The following is a 22,371-nucleotide window of genomic DNA, read 5'->3' as shown; positions in this document are numbered from 1 at the left end:
AAAAAATAACATAACCATTCCATACTGCATTTTTTTTGCAAGGCCCAAATCCTGTAATTACAGCAGGTTTCTTACTTGTTTGCTATCATGCAAGCTGTTCTCTGCTTTTCCCTTTCCTGAATTTCTGCTTTCCTTTTCCATGACCATGGAAATACTGTCCAGGAAAGAATTCCACCAAAAATTAGTTTTTACATCTGAAAACAAGATCAGTTAAGCTACTAAAAGAAAACTTCTTTGGACAGTGTCCAGCTTATAGTACTGCCCTTTTGTAATCAGCCCACAGAGATAAATCAAGGGATAGACTCATCAATGACCAAAAAAAGGTCCATATCCATGCCAATAAATTTATAAAAATAAAAAAGTACAATAGATAAATCAAGGGATAAACTCATCAATGACCAAAAAGGTCCATATCCATGCCAATAAATTTGTAAAAATAAAAAAGTACAATACAAATCAGATATTGAAAGTGCATGCAAATTCTCTTATGAGAACTGTTACAACCTGACAGAAAGGATATTAAAAAGAATAAAAACTAAAAATTCAATAAATAAATAGAGAACTGTCTCAACATAGAAAACAATCAAATAAATATGTACACTGAGTCAGAAAATTATTTTAATAGTTACAAAACTTTTTTTTTTTTACAGAATCAGTATAAAATAGCAGTTGATTTCTCCATAATTATCAGAATTATTTATATTTGAGGTCTTGGCTAAGTGGGGCTGAAATCAACAAAAGGTCTTGGACTGTTGGCTCAGAAATCATCCTAGGAAGCCCGCCCTGTTGATACCTGTCATGCTTAGCTCTTATGAGATGACCCAGTCCTTTAAAAAAAAAAAAAAAGTATCTCTCTTTATTCATTCTTTGGAGGCTTGAAGTGAATTCGGCAGCGTTCATTAAACACCTAAAATATTCAAACAGAAACAAAAGTCACTGAGTTATTCTGTATAAATCAGGCATGGAACTAAATTCAACTTGGTATGCTTCAAAAGGCTATCACTTTTGTCCTAAGTCAACAGATTTAGGAAACAAAAGAGTTTCCTCAACAATTCAAACTGAATTTATGAGGTGCTGAATGCCCAGAAGGCCTTGACATCCATTTATAAGACAATTCTAATATTTTAATAAAATTTAAATTACTTAGGGAAAAAAAATCAAGAGCCAGCTAATTTTGTTACTAATAAACATTTCAATTTCATATTCTGGACATTTTTTAAACAACTAGACAAAAATACCTAAAATAAGTTTAAATATTTAAAGAATGCTCAATAACTAAATGTCTACATGGAACTGTGTTAAGTAAGAATTTGGTACAGTTATTCAATAGAATACATGCAAGATTAAAAATAATTTATCTTCTGATTTAAAAGATGTCCAAGACATATTAAGGGAAAAAACCAAAGTGTGAACAGTACACTTTCACTTGTGTAACAAAGGTAGAAAAATATATACACACATAAAATTAGAAAAGGTGTGACTATCTGAAAGCATACACCATCCTTTCAGAGGGAAGGGAAAGAAAGAGGTGGCTGAAGGAGAGGGATAGAAGGTAGAATTGTTACTGTATATTTATATTTTTAAAAATTTAAAAAATATTTTTAATATTAAAAAAATTTAAATCACACGTCAAAAATTTTAAGTGTTCAATTAAAAAAATTCTGAGGGCCGGGCAAGGTGGCTCACATTTGTAATTCCAGCACTTTGGGAGGCTGAGGCAGGCAGATCACGAGGTCAGGAGTTCAAGACCAGCCTGGCCAACCTGGTGAAACCCTGTCTCTACTAAAGATACAATAAATTAGCTGGGCGTTGTGGCATGCGCCTGTAATCCCACCTACTCACGAGACTGAGGCAGGGGAATCGCTTCAACCTGGGAGGCGGAGGTTGCAGTGAGCAGAGATTGCGCCATTACACTCCAGCCTGGGAGACAGGGCAAGACTCTGTCTCAAAAAAAAAAAATTCTAAAATTGAAAAGAATTTCTTCTCAGAATTTACCCCCATACGTCATTAATGTAAAAAAAACAAATCATTTTTCAGGTTAAAAAGAAAAAACTACCTATGTTGGCTCTCATTGACTATTATAAAAATAAAATAAAAATCTAAACACAGAGCTTGTGAGGTACTGTTATTATTCAATTTCTATTTTTTCTTAGAGTTTAGTTCTTGTCGCCCAGCCTGGAGCAAAATGGCACAATTTTGGCTCACTGCAACTTCTGCCTCCCGGGTTCAAGCAATTCTCCTGTCTCAGTCTCCCGAGTAGCCGGGACTACAGGCCCCTGCCACCATGCCCAGCTAATTTTTTGTATTTTTAGTAGAGACAGGGTTTCACCCTGTTGGTCAGGCTGGTCTCAAACTCCTGACCTCGGGTGATCCACCCACCTCGGCCTCCCCTCCCAAAGTGCTGGGATTACAGGTGTGAGCCACTGTACCCGGACTATTATTCAATTTCTTGAGTGGTAGATACTTGAATGTTCATTTTATTAATATTCATTAAATTCTGCGTGTCACATAATCTTTGGCAAAAGCATCTCACAATTAAAAGAAAACGTAGAAATTATATAGACTCTTTCTGGCCCTTTTGCCTTATAATTTATCTCACTCATTTCCAGTCCTGACATTTCCCTGAAATTCCCAATCAGACAAGAGGGAAGCTTCAGTTTAGTGGCCTTGACACACTGGTTGGGATGATATATACAACTTGGCTGAGCCTCTCCAAATCCTTTTCCCAAGTGATTTTCTGTCCACCTCTGCTGGGCCATTGCACCACAGCACCATACCTACATTTTCTTCTTTTTAAAACAAGTAGGGACCTCATCTTCTGTGAAGTGGATAGGCCATATTTTCTTTAAGACTAATATTAAATCCAAAATAGTTCACTCTTCCCACTACATTTTACATATATCATAAACTTCTGCACTTGGTTTTTCAAGCCAGATGTTTCATTGTACCCCTTCCCCATCCAATCCCAATAGTAAACATTATTTCTCCAGAGAATATAAATAGGAATATATTGCCAAATCTTCTCAAGTGACAGACACCTTTATCATGTTGGTGCTAAGGGCAGGAATAGGAAACCTTGGCAAAGAGGATAAGATAGAGAAATGTTATAAAGCAAAGTCAATTTGTATTTTGCAATTTATTCATGTCTCGGCAAGTTAGTACATTCTGGTTTTGGTTCAGTTAACCTCTCTTAAAAATGTACAGTTTAACAACTTTCCATTAGTTAATTCAAATGATAAAACAGAATTTCCAGTACATTTTCTCAGATTTAATAGATTTTTGCTTTTGCAAATCCTTTAGAGTTTAAGAGAGGGTAAATTGATACAGTTTTTCAGAAAATAAAAAGTCAGAGTTTTATGAATTTAACTATATGTAAGTTTCTAGGATCTGATCCTCTAATCTAGTTCCTAACAATAACGATGCAATGATAATAAATAGCTTATAAGTCTATGAGCAATAAAAACCTTATTATCAGATACCAGCAAAGCTACATATAATAACAAGTTTATGATTAGATAAGGTAGAAGACAAGCAACTGTATAGGGTATCTAATGATAAGAAAACTTATAGAAAGTAACTGAGCTCAAAAAGGCTAATTTTAACAAATAACCTCCTTGAAGGCTCCGAGTAGTAACTCTATCAAATATGCCTGTAATTAGTGTTAGGAGACATGGAGAATGGCTCTAATGCTGTTATGATGGCAGCTCATTCAATTCTACCATATGCTTATAAAGCTTCCCCCCCATCCCCGCCCCGAGATGGAGTCTCACTCTGTTGCCCAGGCTGGAGCACAGTGGCACAATCTCGGCTCACTGCAATCTCCTCGATTCTCCTGCCCCAACCTTCTGAGTGGCTGAGATTATAGGCACAAGCCACCATGCCTGACTAATTTTTGTATTTTTATTACACACAGTGTTTCACCATGTTGGCCAGGCTGGTCTTGAACTCTTGACTTCAGGTGATCCACCCACCTCAGCCTCCCAAAGTGCTGGGATTACAGGAATGAGCCACCAAGCCCAGCCCTGTAAAGCTAATTGTTATAAAATGGCTCTAACTAGATGCTAACTACATCCTGCTCTCCCTCCCCCTTCCCATCCCCTCAAAAGGTTACAACCCACAATTGTAAATATAAATGAATGATCTCTACTCTCCTTAGAGCCTCAAGGCACTGTTTACTCCCTCTCCCTTGGTTTCCCTTTGCTAGTTCAGTTTCCCTCCTACTTCTTCCCAAACGCCAATGTTATTTTATACCTTCCAGCTCCTGTCATTTACCACTTCTTCAACATTCAGTTCTGACTGCATCCATTTCAACTGCAAGAAAAAAAAATTGAAGTTATAAAATTTAAAGAACTAAAACCATACTCATGTTTACCCAACAAAACCTGCTGCTGCTCTATTATTGTTGTTGGTTAATGGCAGAGTTTGAAGCCTTCTTTGACACAGCCAGCTTTCTCCATATCTAATCAATTGTTAATCTCAAACTTTGCTGCATATTCTAATCACCTTGAGAGCTTTAAAAAAACTCCCAAGGCCAGTCAGTTCACAGAAGACATGCAAAAGGCCAATAAACATAACAAAATGCCAATCTTACTCATGTATAAAGAAATGCAAATTAAGCCATAATATGAAAAAAATGAGTAAGTCTGATAAAATCTAATGTGAGTGAAGATACAGGAAAAGATACATATATTCTTGGTAAGAGTAGAAATTGTTACAACTTTTATGGAGGGCAATTTGGCAAGACTTATAGGGAATATACACTCTCATGTCCCTAAACCCAATGATTCCAGTTTTAGAGATTGATCATACAACTACAGACCTGCAAAGATAGCAGAGAGGAAAATAAAAACAAGGAAGTGTAAACCTGATCTGAATAGAGAATTAAGAAAAAAAAAAAACCTCAGGAAGGAAAACAGGGAGGAAAGAGAATATACATGTCCCAAGTGATCTAGAAAGACATGCGTTTACTCATACCTTAACCATACAGTCAGAGGTCTCAGGCTAAAAATGCCAAGTCTTTTTAGCTTTCTTTTTAACTGCCAACCTAATTACTCCGACTGAAAAGTAGCCAATTCCATTGCCAGGCCCTGATAGCAGGACTCACGATACTCCCAGGAATATTTTGTTAGAGGACTTGAAGGGAAAAAAGCTGGCTAGTTCCAAGCAGAAGGCTTGAAAATATTCAGGAAAATGAGGAGAAAAAAGCATGAACTATAGGTTGATGCCGCCTAAGAGGTTAACACCAGGATGATTTCCTCAGGCCAAAGTCAAGAACCCAGACCAAATTTGGGAACAAAATGCCAGAGAGCTCAATCAGTTCTGGGCAAGCACAAATGTGACACCCAGGCCAAAGACCCTGTCCAATTAGGAGTGCAGTTCAGGCAGGAGGTTTGAGAAATGTGTGGCAACACTGATAAGAATGGAACTTGGTACAGATTCAATGGCTCCTTGCAAGCTCCTTTTCTAGATTCAGAACTGGTGTCAAAGTGTAGGCCTGTACATATGGCTAGAACTGTGGAACAAGGAGAACTACAATTTCTGACAATTAGTTCTGTGCCGTGCAGTAGCAACAAGCCTGAAGAAGCCCATCAATGCAATCTCAGTTTCCCATTTTAATCAGCCATACAGATGAAAATCATTAAAGCTCCATTTCTCTAACAAAGCCTGGACTGACTGCCAAAGAAATAATTTCAGTTGAAGAACAGTATGAAAGTGACTAAGGTAGTCTTCAAAACCACTCTCAAATATTTAAAGGGATACCATGTAGAAAAGCGTTCAGACTTATTCTGGGTAGCTCCAGAGAGAAGATCAAGAAGCAGTACTTGGCCAGGCGCGGTGGCTCACACCTGTAATCCAGCACTTTGAGGGGCTGAGGGGGGCAGATTACCTGAGGTCGGGAGTTCGAGATCAGCCTGACCAACATGGAGAAACCCAATCTCTACTAAAAATACAAAAAAATTAGCCAGGCATGGTGGCGAATGCCTGTAATCCCAGCTACTTGGGAGGCTGAGGCAGGAGAATCGCTTAAGCCCAGGAGGTGGAGGTTGCAGTGAACCAAGATCATGCCATTGCACCCCATCCTGGGCAACAAGAACGAAACTCAGTCTCAAAAAAAAGCAGCAGTACTTACATATCATGGGAGTAGAATTTCACAATATATATGAAAATCTTGGAACATTTAGAACTGTCCAAAAGAGAATACACTGACGCTGACGCAGAGAGTCTTCCCCTGCCACAGCACTCTGCCCGTAAGCAGCAGTGAAACAAAAGCTAGAAAACACTGGCTGGTGATATGATAAAGAGGATTAATGCAACAAATATAGGGTCCCAGAGACTTCAAAAACAAAAAGAAATTGCTTCTTTGTACCAGCCAATATGCTAGCTCTTACTTACATTATATAATTGAATCCTCCCCCCGCCCCCCACCAAAATAAGAAGTTATTAGGTATCAATTCCATTTTACAGACTCAAAATCCAACTTTTCAGAACAATTAATATACAAGGTTACAAAGCCACCAAGGTAGATGGGATTTATTTCCTTAGAGCTATCTGCCTTTAGATTATTTTTTAAAATTCTGCAACATTGCAAACATCATAGCCAACTGCTAATACAATTTTATTAGTGCTACCAACAGTCAGTCACCTTTGAGAGAGTTGTCTTTGAGACTCTAGGTCTTCAACAGGTGAGCTTCCTCTAAAGGCCACTAATATGTGACAGCAGTTACAGAGGTCCAGCAAGGAAGGTGCTCTTTTTCTGAGTTAAAGATTCAGGTAAAGTAGTGGGGATTTTTTGATTGGCATCTCTGTCTAGAAATAAAATATGCTCACTAAAGTATTTAACTATTAGTCACAACTTAAAGAAACTGACTGAATTCAGGGTCAGAAAAAGATAAGTTCAAGTCCCAGTTCTACCACTTACTAGCTTGTGGCTTTGGGGATGTCAGTTAGTATCTCTGAGTCTTTTTCCTCAGATAGAAAATGAAGAGGTAGAGCTGTAACATCTCCAAGAGCTCTCTCTGATTCCAAAATCTTCACAGCAAACTTGAAAATTGAAAAAAAAAAAATAATAAAATAAAAAAAAAAAATTCACGTTTCCTTATTTGCTTATGTACTACCCCATGGTTACCCTCAGTCCTATATGTTATCAAGCTATAAAGCAAACCTCATGCAACTCACTGATTGATTTCTAAACCCTTCCTTGCAGTGGTCATTCTGGTGATTCTATCTGGGCTCTAAAGACATAAGGGCGGATCTGAGGGCTGAGCAAACACATCACTCCCAAATACTCAGTGGTTTAGTTTTGAACTTTGCTCTCTACTAACGAGTCACTCTATTCTGTTTGACTTGATCTGCAAACAGTGACTTGTCAGTTTCTGATTTAACAGACTTGCCCTGGAGTTTCCTTTGTCAACACCTTCAACAGAGTTGAAATACAAACTCCAAAATTAATAGACTTTTACCAGTTTTATATAAAATATCTATATGCCTTCATGAACAGCAAGGGGAGGGTAAAATGAGTATCACTGCGTAAGGTCACTGTCCAAGGGATCCACCAGTGCCTGTTTCATGAGCAGGTATGGAATACAGACCTGACACAGTAGTCATGAACAAAGAGAGCAGCAAAGACAGTGGCTGAGTCCTAGATCCAGTGAGGCATCCTGAATTGGTGGAATGACTGAGAAAGTGCAGCAGCCTGGCCTACTCACCTTGTGTGCAGCCAGCTACAGGGAAAGAGGTCTCTTTTCTTTTCTACTAAAGATTTTCAAGAGATGACAAGGTCCCTTTTTCAAAGTTTGGTTACATCTACTAAACAAAGGGCAAACTTCATGACTGTTCAGTATGAAAAGCATGACTCAATCACACAAGGATCTAAGTCACCTATTATGCCATCTTAAAATACAAACATGAAGCCAGGTGCAGTGGCTCGCATCTATAATCCTAACACTTGAGGAGGCCAAGGAGGGCAGATCACTTTCAGCTCAGGAGTTTGAGACCAATCTGGGTGACATGGTGAGACCCCAGTCTCTACCAAAAATACAAAAAATTAGCTGGATGTGGTGGTTTGCACCCACAGTCCCAGCTACTTAGGAGGCTGAGATGAGAGGATTGCTTGAGCCCCAGAAGCGGAGGTTGCAGTAAGCCGAGACTGCACCACTGCACTCCAGCCTAGGTGACAGAGTGAGACCCTGTCTCAAAAACAAACAAACAAAAAACACCATGATTTTAATAATTGTACACTGGTCTTATAAGAAAAGTCCCTGTTCTTATAAAATAACTAATGAGTTTAAGGGTAAAGTAGTACAATGTGTACAACATACTCTTAAAACGGTTCATGGAAAAAATCTATTTATGCATACAGGTGTGTGGGGAGAGAGGGAGAAGGAGGAAGGCAGGGAAGAATAAAGAGAAGGAGAGAGGGAGGGTGAAGAGAATGAACTACAAAGCAGGTGGGCAACATATAAAAGACAAATGAATATAGGTAAAGGGCATATGGGAGTTCCACGTACTATTCTTACAACTTTTCTGTAAGTTTGAAATTATACAAAATAAAAAGCTACCCCCAAAGAGTCCCCTCAAAAGAAAGGCAGCAATAAATCCCAAATAAGAAAATATGCTGTATTTTTCTATTGTTTCCTTGACACATCATATATAAGGGCTGTAAAGAAAACAGTTCTGCTGCATTGACTGTAATCTCAAGTCTACACCCTATCGACATTATAGTTGACTTGGGAAAACAGGCTTCCTCTGACACATCCCTAGGTAGGCACTTGCTATTTTCTTAAAAGTAAAAATACTGCAGGGATGGGGGGAGGAAATGGGAAAAGGCCATGTCCAAGAAAAAGCCAAAGATCCCTGGCAACTTTTACACAGTAGGGAAATAAATTATAATGAGGTACAAGTGCACCTGGTTATATTTAAATCATATTATATTTTCATGGCTAACGAGGGTAATATTCTGAAGTTAAATAGTCTGTATTACATTTCAGCAGATTTCTACAGAATGAAACTGGAGGTATTCTCAAAACATAAATATATTAGAGATTTTTTTTTCAAGTTAAGTCTCAAAAGGCAGATGCTGTACAGATGTGATTTCCCCAGAATTTCTGATGTGGTAGTTTGCCTGTAGTGATCCCTTGTCTTTAATAGTGGGAAAGAAACAAACAAAGAAATGAAAATGAATTATAACTATGTGCTTATTTTAGCCAAAGCTGCTATGCTGCATTTTTTCAAGAAGTGCACATTAGTTTACCACTTAATATCTAAACATAATAATATAAAGCCCACTAAAATTGAGGCACTAATCTGGTCATTTTTTTTTTAAGTAATAGCCATATTATATGCCAAAATCTTCATATTAAAAATTTTACTTTGAAGCCTACAGCTGGAAAAACTTTGCCTGAGAAATGTTAATTCTGTTCAACTTACCTTTGTCTGCTCTTTTCTAAGTTGCTTTAATAACGTTAAATCGTCCAAATTCTTTTCTCTCTCTTCTCGGAGGTTTTTTACTACTTCTGACGTCTGGGCTATACAATTTTTTATGACTTTGTCTCTACTGGCATGAGCTGCCATCAACTAAAAAAACAAAGGAATGAAATGAGAAACAAAAAGTGCATCAATTTATCATATTTTTGGGTTTTTTTAAAAAGTCCTTGAGACTACAGAAATTTAATACTTTCTAAAACAATTTCTGATGACTGAATCCATGAAAGAGAAGATTGTGTTGAATCAGCAACGTCACCTAAAAACATAAGTGGCAGCATCTCTGAGGGTGGAGGTATGAGGTCTGGGGCTGTCCTGCTCCTCAATATGCTGCCAGTGTTGCCCTCATCTATCTTCCCGCATTCCCTGTGCTGGGCTTTTCACTTCTGTTTCCTCTACCCTACACTACTGACTTTCCCCATGATTCTATCCATGTGTTCCTCTACCCTACATCCAACCACACGCACCTGGCCACTTAAGGCTAATTCTTCCTCTCTTTCTTTGTCCTTTCATATGTTTTTCTGTCTTGCATTGTCAACAAGTGAAAGAAATGATAAACTAGGTCATGTATAGAAGATTTCATTACAATAAAGAACAAAGAATGCTACATTTACCTACTCAAGACAGAGCCCTTTTCAAGATTATTAAGTATTGATAAGGAAAATTTATATATGAAGCACAGATTAGTGCTTCATGTTGGCTCATGCCTGTAATCCCAGCAAATTGGGAGGCCGAGGTTTACAAATATTAAAACTGAGGCAGATGGCCAGGCACGTTGGCTCACGCCTGTAATCCCAGCAAATTGGGAGGCCGAGGCAGGCGGATCACTTGAGGTCAGGAGTTTGAGACCAGACTGGCCAACATGGCGAAAACCCCATCTCTACCAAAAAATACATAAAAAATTAACCAGGTGTGTTAGCACGTGCCTGTTGTCCCACCTACTAGGGAGACTGAGTTGGGAGAATCATTTGAACCTGGGAGGTAGAAGTTACAGTGAGGCAAGATCTTGCCACTGTACTCCAGCCTGGGCGACAAAGTGAGACACTATCTCAAAAAAACAAAACAAAATAAAACAAAACTGAGGCAGAGGTTATGTAACGTATTTAAGGTCACCAAGCTAGGAGGTAGCAGATGTGAGATTAATCTAGGTCTAAAATCTATATTGTTAATCACTACACTATAAACATCTAGGTTAATAGGAAGATTGTAAATGGAAATAACTTTATAGATTACGGAGATTATATGAGTAGTGAGGTGAGGGTGGGGTATCACCATAAATTCTAGTTCTTCAGACAGAGGTACCCAAAGAAAGTGAACTGTCAAACAGCCTCATGGCAAATTAGAACTGGTCCCATGCTACCTACTTGCAATACTGAATTCCACTCGTTAAGGGTCCACACCCTTATGATTTTCTCAAGCCACTAGACTTATCTGCTCATTTAAAGTAACATATTTTAACACAGAACAAAAATATCAGTAGTTAGTGCCTCTGAATTGAACTGTCATGGATAAGCTTGTCTAAAACTGATCTGAGAAAGGCAGTTTAGGTTTTAAGTATGCCTTCTTTATGACTATGAATCCAAAGGTAACCTTGTGGTAGAGCTTAAAACTTTAGCTTCCAAATTAATGAAAGAATATAAGTAAATAAACTACAAAAAATATTTTGCTGCAGCATTATTTCCTTCTGCTTTTGGAAATTAAAAAAGAAAACGGGAGGTAATGAAAAAATATACTTGAGAAACCAAAGCCTCAGGAAAGGACAATTGATCCATGGCTTTCCTTCTCTCCCAGTTGCCAAATGCTTTTATTCCTCTTCCTGAGGAGTGAGAAAAAGAAGATTTAAAGGTGTGAAGGGTTTTAATTCTTCCTTATACCAGCTGTCTGGCTTTTTAGAACTAATGTACTCACAGTCCTTGCTCTTCCTACTGTTTTGCTTTACTGTTTCACTCTCCCCCTTTCATTCCTTTGTGCATAAGATCTCCTTAAGTTAAAGGCTGCAAAACAACTGCTCCCATTCTTTAGAACCATTTCTTCACAGATTTGGTAAGATTTCACAAGTGTAAGATCCCACATTTTCTTTAGGGTATAGAAAATACATAAAAATTATATACGCCATCAGGTATAAGCAAAGAAATATGAAGATGTCATTCCTTTAGTCACAGCTGAGTTGCAAGATAACTGATTTCTTATTTAGCTTGCAAAGAAAGCCATAAAAGAAGGAAAAGAGAGACTCAAAAAATACACTTACTGACTCATAAAGCTGTTTACAGGTTTGGCTGGCATCAATTTTCCCTACAAAGGAAGCTGTTGGAACTGTAGTGTTTAATTCATGTACTATTCTGTCATCAATTGTCCTCATCACCTTGAGTAATTCCTATAAGGATTTAAAATAAAAAAAATAACCTGAATGGAAAGTTAGTGATAAAAAATAAGTATTTAAGTAAAAAGTAAAACTCTTGGATATTTTATAACCCTGTAAGTCAAGAGTGAGGGATCCAAGCCAAATATAGTGCAACCATAAGAAAATGTTTATTACAAGGTTAATGGGTAGGTTAAGTAACAGTAATCTGAACAGTGGGCACCAACTCTGCCTCCTTGGCTCGAACGTGATTGTCTTAAGGGTTAAGACTGTTTTACTCATGTTGAAACCCCATTTACTGGCATGGTGTTTAGCAAACAGTGTATGCTCCTTCCATCTCCAGCATACAGCCAATAACGTATACTAGTGAACTTTAGTTTTTACTTTTTCTTAGTAAACCTAGCTCATAACTTCCAAGGACCCCCTTCCCTCAGAAAGCCTCCAACTCTCAAAAAAACAACCAACAGAAAAATAATATCAAAAGGGCAGGGAACTTAAAAAGACTGGTGGTGGCCGGGCGCGGTGGCTCAAGCCTGTAATCCCAGCACTTTGGGAGGCCGAGGCGGGTGGATCACAAGGTCAAGAGATCGAGACCATCCTGGTCAACATGGTGAAACCCCGTCTCTACTAAAACTACAAAAAATTAGCTGGGCATGGTGGCGCGTGCCTGTAATCCCAGCTACTCAGGAGGCTGAGGCAGGAGAATTGCCTGAACCCAGGAGGCGGAGGTTGCAGTGAGCCAAGATTGCGCCAATGCACTCCAGCCTGGGGTAAAAGAGGTGGGGACTCCGTCCCCCGTCTCAAAAAAAAAAAAAGACTGGTGGTAACTACCCACACAGTATAGCCCCTCCTCCCATGTGATCAGTGTGCTTCTTTTCATTTGTTACTAGAGAAAGGCTAGACATCAGCTACATTCCATCTTCAATTAAACTCTGGGAGAAGTTTCTGGCAGCACACCTTTCTCTTTCTTTTCTGTTTCTCAAATTTACAAAATGTCCAAACAAGAACAACAACAACAAAAAAAACCACAGCCACTTAAAAATCATCAAGAAAACAGCTGGATGCAGTGGCTCACATCTGTAATCCCAACACTTTAGGAGGCTGAGGCAGGGGTATTGCTTGAACCCAGAAATTCGAGACCAACCTGAATGACATAGTGAGACCATGTCTCTACAAAAAAATTTTTAAAAAATTAGCCAGGCATGGCAACTCATGCCTACAATCCTAGCTACCTGGGAGCCTGGGGCAGGAAGATCACTGAGCCCAGGAGTTCACAGCTGCAGCGAGCTATGATCACATCACTGTACTGCTGCCTGGGCAATAATAAGACACTGTCTCTTAAAAAAAAAAAAAAAAATGAGGCCGGGCGCGGTGGCTCAAGCCTGTAATCCCAGCACTGTGGGAGGCCGAGGCGGGTGGATCGCGAGGTCAAGAGATCGAGACCATCCTGGTCAACATGGTGAAACCCCGTTTCTACTAAAAATACAAAAAAAAAATTAGCTGGGCATGGTGGCGCGTGCCTGTAATCCCAGCGACTCAGGAGGCTGGGGCAGGAGAATTGCCTGAACCCAGGAGGCGGAGGTTGCGGTGAGCCGAGATCGCGCCATTGCACTCCAGCCTGGGTAACAAGAGCGAAACTCCGTCTCAAAAAAAAAAAAAAAGAACATAAATAGAACAGAATTCTATAATACTAGGAACATACTTATTATTGAAAACATCCAAGTTAACGTTCAATATTAATATGTATTAAAAGCAACATTTGATTCTCCCTCAATACACTATCCTACTTACCTTTGCCAAACTTAAATCCATGACTGAATCCAACTCCTTTCTTTCCTTGTCCATTTGTTAAAATAAAAATTCTTATTATGATTAAATTATTACTTTCATTTTAGAAAAGTTAGTAAAAACTTTAAATAAAAATCATCCATAGTTAACCATTATTAACATTTTAATATGTCCTCTTGGTCTTTTTTCAACACATACCTATGAATGTTTTTATAAAACTGAGGTACTATGTAACACTTTAAAATCTGGCTTTATAACATTAGATTATGAGCACTCTGCTTTTTTTAAAGAATTTTTTTTTTTTTTTAGAGATGGGATTTCACCATGTTGGCTAGGATGTTCTCCAACTCCTGACGTGATTTGCCCGCCTTGGCCTCCCAAAGTGCTGGGATTATAGGCGTGAGCCACCATGCCCAGCCAAGCACTCTGCTCTTGTTGCTAGAAATATCTTGAAGATATTTTTTTTTTTTTTTTGAGACAGAGTCTCACTCTGTTGCTCAGGCTGGAGTACAGTGGTGTGATCTCGGCTCACTGCAACTTCCGCGTCCTGGGCTCAGGTGATCCTCCCACCTCAGCCCCTCAAATAGCTGGGACCACAGGCATGTGCGACTACACCTGGCTAGTTTTTTTGTATATTTTTTATAGAGGGAGGGTTTTGCCACATGGCCCAGGCCGGTCTTGAACTCCTGGACTAAAACAATCCTCCCGCCTCAGCCTCCCAAAGTGCTGGGACTATAGGCATGAGCCACTGCACCCAACCCTGAAGACATTTCAAATAGTTGCATAAGTATTCTATCCTGTTCAAGCACCACAAATTGTTTGGCCACTTTCTCATTAATTCTCATTAATGAACATTTCCATGAATGAACATCTAATGAATGTTTCCAAGTGTAAACCATTTAGTCCATTCAATCTAAGTCTATAGTCTAGATTCTATCATTCCATTTATTTTTAATTAGTGAGTTTAATAGCCTTTGCTATATCTCAATCTAAAGTAAAATGGCTGATAGAGGTTCATAATTCAGAATAATAAAACACGAGCAAATACCAAGTCTAAAACCAAGTTCATTATCTTCTCTTCCTGTACCTTTCTATTTTTTGTAATAGTATTCCTTGTAAACTGGAATTCTTAAAGGATAATCTCAACTATTCACTGGACAACCACCAAACACAGTGGAGGATATATGAAATGTTCTTAAGTGGTAAATTCCAAACTAATGATACTAGTTTAGAAAGTCGTGATCTTTTGGAGACACAGACAGAAATTTTACAGGAAAAAGGGTATAGTATTTGGGATGTACTTCAAGATAATCTGATTAGGGTGGGGTAAGTGTTAGCAGCGTACAGATGAAACAAGAATGGCCATGTTGGTTGTTGGAGTTGGGGGATGGGTACCTGGGTGTTTGTGGTACTGTCTCTCCTTTTGTGCTGTGTTTAAAATTTTGTAGAATAACTTTTTTTTAAGTTCTGTTGTGGCAACAGATATTGGTGTGCATGCAGAGAAAAGGGAATGCTTATATACTGTTGACAGAAATGTAAATTAGTACAACCTCTATGGAACTCATGAAGATTTCTTAGCAAATCAACAATAGAACTACCATTTGACCCAGCGGTCCCACTACTGGGTCAAATGAACCCAACTCCGTTCTTTCCTTATCCAGAGGAAAAGAAATAATTATATAAAAAAGACATCTGTACTCACATGTTGATCGAAGCACTATTCACAGTGGCAAGCTAAATGTCCATTAACAGTTGACTGGATAAAGAAAATGTGGCATGTGTATGTATACACACATATATGTGGCATAGCATGCAGCCATAAGAATGAAATCATTCAGGCGCAGTGGCTCATGCCTGTAAACCTAGCACTTTGGGAGGCCAGGGTGGGTGGATCACCTGAGGTCAGGAATTCAAGACCAGCATGGACAACATGGTGAAACCCCGTCTCTACTAAAAATACAAAAAATTAGCTGGGCATGATGGCAGGTGCCTGTAATCCCAGCTACTTAGGAGGCTGAGGCAGAAGAATAGCTCAAACCTGGAAGGCAGAGGTTGCACTGAGCTGAGATTGCACCATTGCATTCCAGCCTGGGCAACAAGAGCAAAACTCCATCTCAAAAAAAAAGAGAGAGAAAAAAGAATGAAATCATATCCTTTGCAGCAACATCAATGGAGTTGGAGACCATTAAGTGAAATAACTCAAAACAGAAAATCAAATACCAAATGTTCCTGCTAGTAAGCGGTAACTAAACAATGGGCATATACAGACATAAAGACGGAAAGAACAGACACTGACGACTCCAAAGGGCAGGGGAAAGAAGGAAGGTGAGGGCTGAAAAATTACCTGCTGGGTACAATGGTCACAATTTGTGTGATCGGCAAATTAGAAGGCTGTATCTCAACATTACACAAAATACGCATGTAAGAAACCTGCATATGTACCCCCAAATCTAAAATTTTGAAAATTAAAAAAAAGGAACGTTCTGTTTTGGACTTGTTACATCTGAGATGCCTATTAGATATCTGAGTAGAAGAGTGGAATAGAAAGTTGAATATACCAGTCTGACACTGATCGGGGGTGGAGTTATATTAATAAACTGATGTTTATTAGCCACGAAACTAGAAGAGATTACTGAAGGAGACTGTAGAAGGCTAAGGGGCCCAATGATTAAGGAATTCTAACAACTAAAAGTAGAGGAAAAATTCTACGATGTTACTCAAGTCAGAAGAAAGGTTTAAAGGATGAAATGGTCATTTGTGTTGAATGTTACTAACTCAAGAATTATATGGGGCTGGGTACAGAAGCTCACATCACCTCACCCTTGGGTGGCTGAGGCAGGAGGACTGCTATGGCTAGGAGTTCAAGACCAGCTTGGGTGACACAGCAAAACTCTGTCTCTATAAGAGTAAAAAATTTAGCCATGCATGGTGGCACATGCCTGCAGTCCTAGCTACTTGGGAAGCTGAGGCAAAAGGATCACTTGAGCCCAGGAGTTCAAGGTGACAGTGAGCTATGATGTGCCACTGCCCTCCAGCGTCAGTGACTATGTCTCAAAAAATAAATAAATAAATAAATAAATGATTATATGAACAGAAATTAAACTTTTAAACTTAGCAGGATGGAAATCATGGGTGACCTTAAAGAGCCATTTAACTACAGTGTTTAATGGACTGAATAGTGTGGCTTAAGTACCCAGGAAAAGATAAAACATGGTATAACATGAGGTCCATTTTAGAGGTCATACATATGACAGGATTTTAGTCTTTCCTGAGACCCACAGGGAACCAAAGATGTGTTTTCTGCTATGATTAAGGTTACATTTTTAAAATGATTGCTTAGGTTAAAGTGTGGAAAATGGACCGGAAAGAAACTAGAGTAGATGTCAAGAGATCAGTTAGATGATTGACACAGCAATCCAGGTGAAAGATTATGTTGTTTGACATTTCCTGGGATTTTTATTGACTCTGAACTTTAACCAGCTTTGAGTTTAAACAATGGCTATACCTTAATCCCTTTAGCCCGATTCCTCTCCAATAAAACAATCTGGACATACTATTAAGTTCCTTACATAGCAATGGGAATTTATCCACATAAACTAGGTAATGAGTCCATCAATCATATTGTCTTACCAATGGAACCTACAAATGTGGATCAAATAGTTATGTATTGCTTAATGATATGGATACATTCTGAAAAATGTGTCATTGGGTGACTCTGTTATGTGAACATCATAGAGTGTACTTACACAAACCTAGATGACGTAGTCTACTACACACTTAGGCTATATAGTATAGATGATTGCTCTCAGGCTACAAACCTACACAGCAGGTTAGTGCACTGAATACTGTGGGCAACTGTAACACAGTGGTACCTGTGTATCTAAATATATCTACACATAGAAAAGGTACAGTAAAAATATGTTATAATCTTATGGGACCACCATTGTATATGCAGTCAGTCACTGAGTGAAATGTCATTATGTGGAGCATGACTATATATCGATTCTTCTCTGTGTACTAGAGAATTATCAATATATGATCTACAGCTTGGCTTTCAACATGGCAAATACCAGCAACATGAGATTATTTAAATTAAAATTAAATGCAATTTAAAATTCAGTTCCTTAATTGCACTAGTCACATTTCAAGTATTCAAGAGCCACCTGTTGCTAGTAGCTACCATATGGAGATAACATAAATGCAGAACATTTCCACCCTCACAGAAAGTCCTATTGGACAGTGCTGTATTCTAGAAAATATAATGACAATTCCTAAACTGATAATGTACTTGTACAGGGATTGCTGAAAACTGTATGCTATTCTTAAATGTCACAGATGAGAATAGATATCAGAAAAGCTAAAGAGAAGGGAAAAAAGGGAGGCGAAATGATTGGGGAAAGAAACATCGTAGCAAAAAAAATTACGGGTGACGAAGTAGTAGATGCACGCCATTTACTCAATCATTTGAGCTATGAAAAGGAGATTAGATTTTTATTTACAGGACCTGTTGAGAACAGCGAATGTTATGCCAGACATAGTGGACCCTCAGTGTTTTTGTGGTATAATGAGACAAGAAGGGATTTCTTTCAAAATTGAAAAGGGAGAAGGAAAAGAACTATAAACCATCTCACTAGGCTCACATTTCTTCACAGGGGAAAAAGTGCCAAAGCTCTTAAGGCAACTCCAAGAGGTTCTAGGCAAAAGGTCTGGCTGCCCTCACAGATTGAGAACAAATGAAGGTGAATGCAGGCACAAAAATGCTGCCATTGAATTATGTGGATCACTCATAAGGAATTACTGCTACCTACCTGATGCCTAGCCTCAACGGCATACACTCCTGTCCACACAAATTCACCAAGAAAATATACAGAAGACACACCTCAACAGAATAGACATCATACACAATAAACCACAACACATGTCCACAGAAATAACACAGAAATACAGACAGTTCAATGGTTCCCTGAAGGCTATATCTTGTGTAGGACCCTCATGAGCTTCTAAACATTAAATCATAGCCAAAGATAACTTTATAAATTCTGTAGTACCCCCAGCTTCTTTTAGCTTTCATCTTCCTCAAAACAAGAAGAGACTTGATATATCATGAATCTCTCATTGTAGGCTGACTCTGAAATTATTCAGGCATTTTTTCTTGAAATGTATTTTAAGTCTTCTCTTTAATTTGTGGAGTAAAAAAATCTCATCCTCTTGGAAGGCAATATAGGTATTGAAGGAGTGCCTATATTTAGTAGTGGAAAGGAATAGAGAAAACTTTCTATTATTCCTACAATTATACTACAGTCTATTCTAAGATTCGTTCTCAGGTAAAGTGGTTTTATTATTCTAAACATTTTTTAGGGTACATGGGGTGAGAAGTAGGAAAAGGGCTACTATATAACTAAAGTACAATGTACTCCAAAGAATGATATGGAACTCTCTTAACCTTTGCTCTCCTCTCCCTCTGCCTGATGGTACCCAGAAGTACCATCACTGGTACTTGAAGTCAAGGTCCCTTTTGCATGATGCTCTTTTCAGACAGACCTGGTTCCTCATACTCTATTTTTACAACAAAGCTCCCATTGTGCTTCCCCCAAGCCAAAAACACAAACTTGTGTACAACTGCCAGAGTCCTCTAACACCCAGCATCCCCAAGGACAGGAATAGAAGGCAGCCCATAAGTATAAAAGGAACCATCATTGATGCTAGAAGAAGACCTATTTAGTCTATACCTAATTACAATGTGATTCAAAATCAACTGTGTATCAATGAACATTCCTAACAGAAATACTAATACTTAAAAATGCATGCTGAAGTGCTGGGGAGTGAGCAGGAAGAAAGAGACATGTATGAGGACAATGGTAAGAGATATGACAAGAGGCAATTTGGGATTGAATTAGAAGGTCTTATATGCCATGTTTAGAAGTTTAGATCTAGTCATACGAACCTAAAACTTAAAAGCATAGCTTAGATTATAAAATTCATATGCTATATAATAGCATATGCCACAGTATTATGGAAATTAGATTGAAGGGGAATATAGTAGAGAAAAAAGTGCTGGAAGACAGGAAGACCTGCTGCAAAGCTAGTTCCAAAAATGATAGGAGCCTGAACAAAGACACTGGCAGTAGTAATGAATCTTCCTAAAGCACCTCTTTGATCATCTCACCCCTTGGCTCAAAAAGGACTCCCTAACTCACACGACACACAAGGTCTTCCACAAGTCTGGTTGCAATCTTGTGTAATCCCAATGTGCCCCTATGTAAATAACATATTCTAGCAATACTGATTTTCTATTTCCCTTAAATACATAAAACTTTTTGTCTATTATTCTATTGCCTCTGCCTAGAATACCCCTCGTACCTGCCTACCAAAGGCCCGACTCAACTATATCTCTTGATTTGTTTCTCTCTAAACTTAGCATTTTATTCATTTTTTAAAATATTTTCTACATTTTATAATCCTACTTAATTACATTCCTTGTTTTATACTCTATCCACTGGGTTTCCCCAAGTGCCAGGTGGCTAGTAGGTATTTGTTATGGGTTGAATTGTGTGTCCCCAAAATTCATGAATCCCTAATCCCCAATATGACTACATCTGGAGATAGGGCTTTGAAGTACGTAATTAAGGTTAAATGGAGGTCATAAGGGAGGACCCTAATCCAATAGAACTGGTTTTCCAATAAGAACAGGAAGAGACAGGCCCCGGCCACGGTTCATGCCTGTAATCCCAGCATTTTGGAAGGCTGAGACAGGCGGATCACTGGAGGTCTGGAGTTTGAAACCAACCTGGTCAACATGGTGAAACCCCCACTCTACTAAAAGTACAAAAATTAACCAGGCATGGTGGCGTGCACCTGTAATCCCAGCTACTTGGGAGGCTGAGGCAGGCGAATCGCTTGACCTCATTTGCAGTGAGCCAAGATCACGTCATTGCACGCCGTGATAGAGGGGATAGAGCAAGACTCTGACTCAAAAAAAAAAAAAAAAAGAAGAAGAAGAGGGGAAGAGATACCAGAGATCCCTCTCCCTCTATGCATAGGCACAAAGAAGAGATAGTGACACAGAGAAGACATGGTGAGAAAACAGCCATTTACAAGCCAGGAAGAGAAGCCTTAACATAACTAATTCTGATGGCACTTTTTTTCCCCCTTAATTCAAACTGCATAGCCTAGAAACTGATGGCAGCTTTATCTTGGACTTCAAGTCTCCATAACTGTGAAAAAATACATCTCTATTGTTTAAGCCACCCAGTCTGTGGTATTTTGTTATGGCAGCCCAAGCAGACTAATACAGTATTCAATAAATTCTTGTTGAATGCACGCTAAAATTGGATTCTAGACACTCAATTTTAAACACTCTTTTCTGGATTTTATTTCAATTTGGAAATAGGATATTTTCCAGAAGTACTAAATCTAATTTTTATAATGATAAAATAAAAATTGCAAAAATTTTAAACACTTTAGGCTGGGTGAGGTGGTTCACGCCTGTAATCCCAACGCTTTGGGAGGATAAGGCAGGAGGATTATTTGGTGAGACCCTGTCTCTACAAAATTTCTTTTAAAAAATTACTTGGGCATGGTGATAGGTGCTGTTAGTCCTCCCTACAGGGAGGCTGAGGCAGTATTCAAGAATACCACTACCTTCATACCGTTCAGAGTACAAATCTTAATACAGACAGGTTAATGACACAATTTTTCATTATCTTTGGTTAGTTAATAATGCAATACATATTTAAGATCACGATTTTTGATTTTTGAATTCAACTTTGTAACTAAACAGAAGCACATTTATGACTGAATTACAACAGATAACTTTAATAGCAACTTGGTCAAAACCCAGATCCCTATTCTTGAATTCACGGGTTAATAATTAGCCCTAGATCTCTGGTATTTGGACATAGAAAAGCAGAACCTTTATTTTAAATATTACATTTTCTCTAATGGGCAGTGGCACCAGAGCAGGTACTAGAATCCTCCCTCCAAGCTTCCAAACGTTCTGTCCCACAAAAATCGTAAATCGTACCAAATGTTTGTTTCATCAACTAGCTCTCCTTCGCCTTTTTTTCTCCCATAAAAACTCAACTTAGAAAAGTAAGAGAGAAATGGCAGAAGCTGAAAACTGAGTTCAGGGAATTGCTACAAGATTGTTACTATCCTTATCCATGGATCCCGAGCTTTACCACCACGGATTACTCAGAGTTTCGTAGTCAAGGCCTGCGAGCCGCGGGGAGAACTATGACCCTCTCCTCCCTCCTCCTACTGAGCAGCCTCGCTCCCTAAGGCCAAACCCGCGCCCCCCATGACCTCCAATAGCTCGAGAAAACAGGTTTGAATTGCCCGCTTTTTCCAAAACTGGTTCATACTCCCTCGCAGAGCAGGGAATAGGATCTGGGGACAAAAGGAGGGATATGCCTGCCACATGAGGAAAAACCCATCACCTGGAACTCGGCGAACTCCTCACAGTTCACACCGCCACTGGGCGCCGCCATATTGGACAAACACGAGGACCCCGCTGCAAGCCAATCACCGCGGAGCAAAGGTGACCGCGGAGCCGCCTGACAAAAAAAATATAGTACCCGGGGAATCCTTAGCAAAGCTGAGTGCAAGGCTTGACTTCAACGTGGTCCGCATTCACCTCTAAACTTGTCACCCTGCTGTCCTAACCCATTTAACATGTCCTCTTGGAAGTGGGCCAGATGCATGGATCAAAGATTGTCAGAACTTGAAGGGACTGTTTACTCCAC

At 39.0% G+C, this 22,371-nt stretch overlaps 1 protein-coding gene across 4 annotated transcripts; it reads right to left on the bottom strand.

Moving 5' to 3' along the window:
* Positions 1–330: 330 nt before the first annotated feature.
* CCDC58 (coiled-coil domain containing 58) lies at positions 331–22,173 on the bottom strand. Of its 4 annotated transcripts, none has more exons than XR_004265299.1 (6): positions 22,066–22,173; positions 11,729–11,854; positions 9,427–9,573; positions 6,920–7,041; positions 4,252–4,311; positions 331–907 (listed from the first exon to the last, which is right to left on the bottom strand). XR_004265299.1 is itself a non-coding variant. In XM_032267691.1 (5 exons), the coding sequence occupies exons 1-5, from the start codon at positions 22,114–22,116 to the stop codon at positions 857–859; spliced, it is 435 nt and encodes a 144-aa protein (XP_032123582.1). In that variant the 5' UTR covers positions 22,117–22,172; the 3' UTR covers positions 331–856. The 4 variants fall into 4 exon arrangements, 2 of the variants coding, with proteins under 2 accessions (XP_032123582.1, XP_032123583.1); XR_004265300.1 differs by having other exon boundaries at positions 22,040–22,123; XM_032267691.1 differs by lacking the exon at positions 6,920–7,041 and having other exon boundaries at positions 22,066–22,172.
* Between the last annotated feature and the right edge of the window lie 198 nt (positions 22,174–22,371).

This window comes from Sapajus apella, unplaced genomic scaffold (assembly GCF_009761245.1).
Source record: "Sapajus apella isolate SASKATOON/1434 unplaced genomic scaffold, GSC_monkey_1.0 scaffold171, whole genome shotgun sequence".
In the NCBI taxonomy this organism is placed as follows: domain Eukaryota; kingdom Metazoa; phylum Chordata; class Mammalia; order Primates; family Cebidae; genus Sapajus; species Sapajus apella.
Note: the sequence above shows the minus strand (reverse complement) of the source record. Positions and strands in the feature narration are given on the sequence as shown.

Excerpts from the sequence above, each read along its gene's own strand:
- CCDC58 (XM_032267691.1), bottom strand. The coding sequence starts at position 22,116 with ATGGCGGCGCCCAGTGGCGGTGTGAACTGTGAGGAGTTCGCCGAGTTC. Across the intron at positions 11,855-22,065 it reads AGGAGTTCGCCGAGTTCCAG|GAATTACTCAAGGTGATGAG; the intron begins GTGATGGGTTTT and ends AAATCCTTATAG. Across the intron at positions 908-4,251 it reads TAAATGACAGGAGCTGGAAG|GTGTTTAATGAACGCTGCCG; the intron begins GTATAAAATAAC and ends TGAATATTTTAG.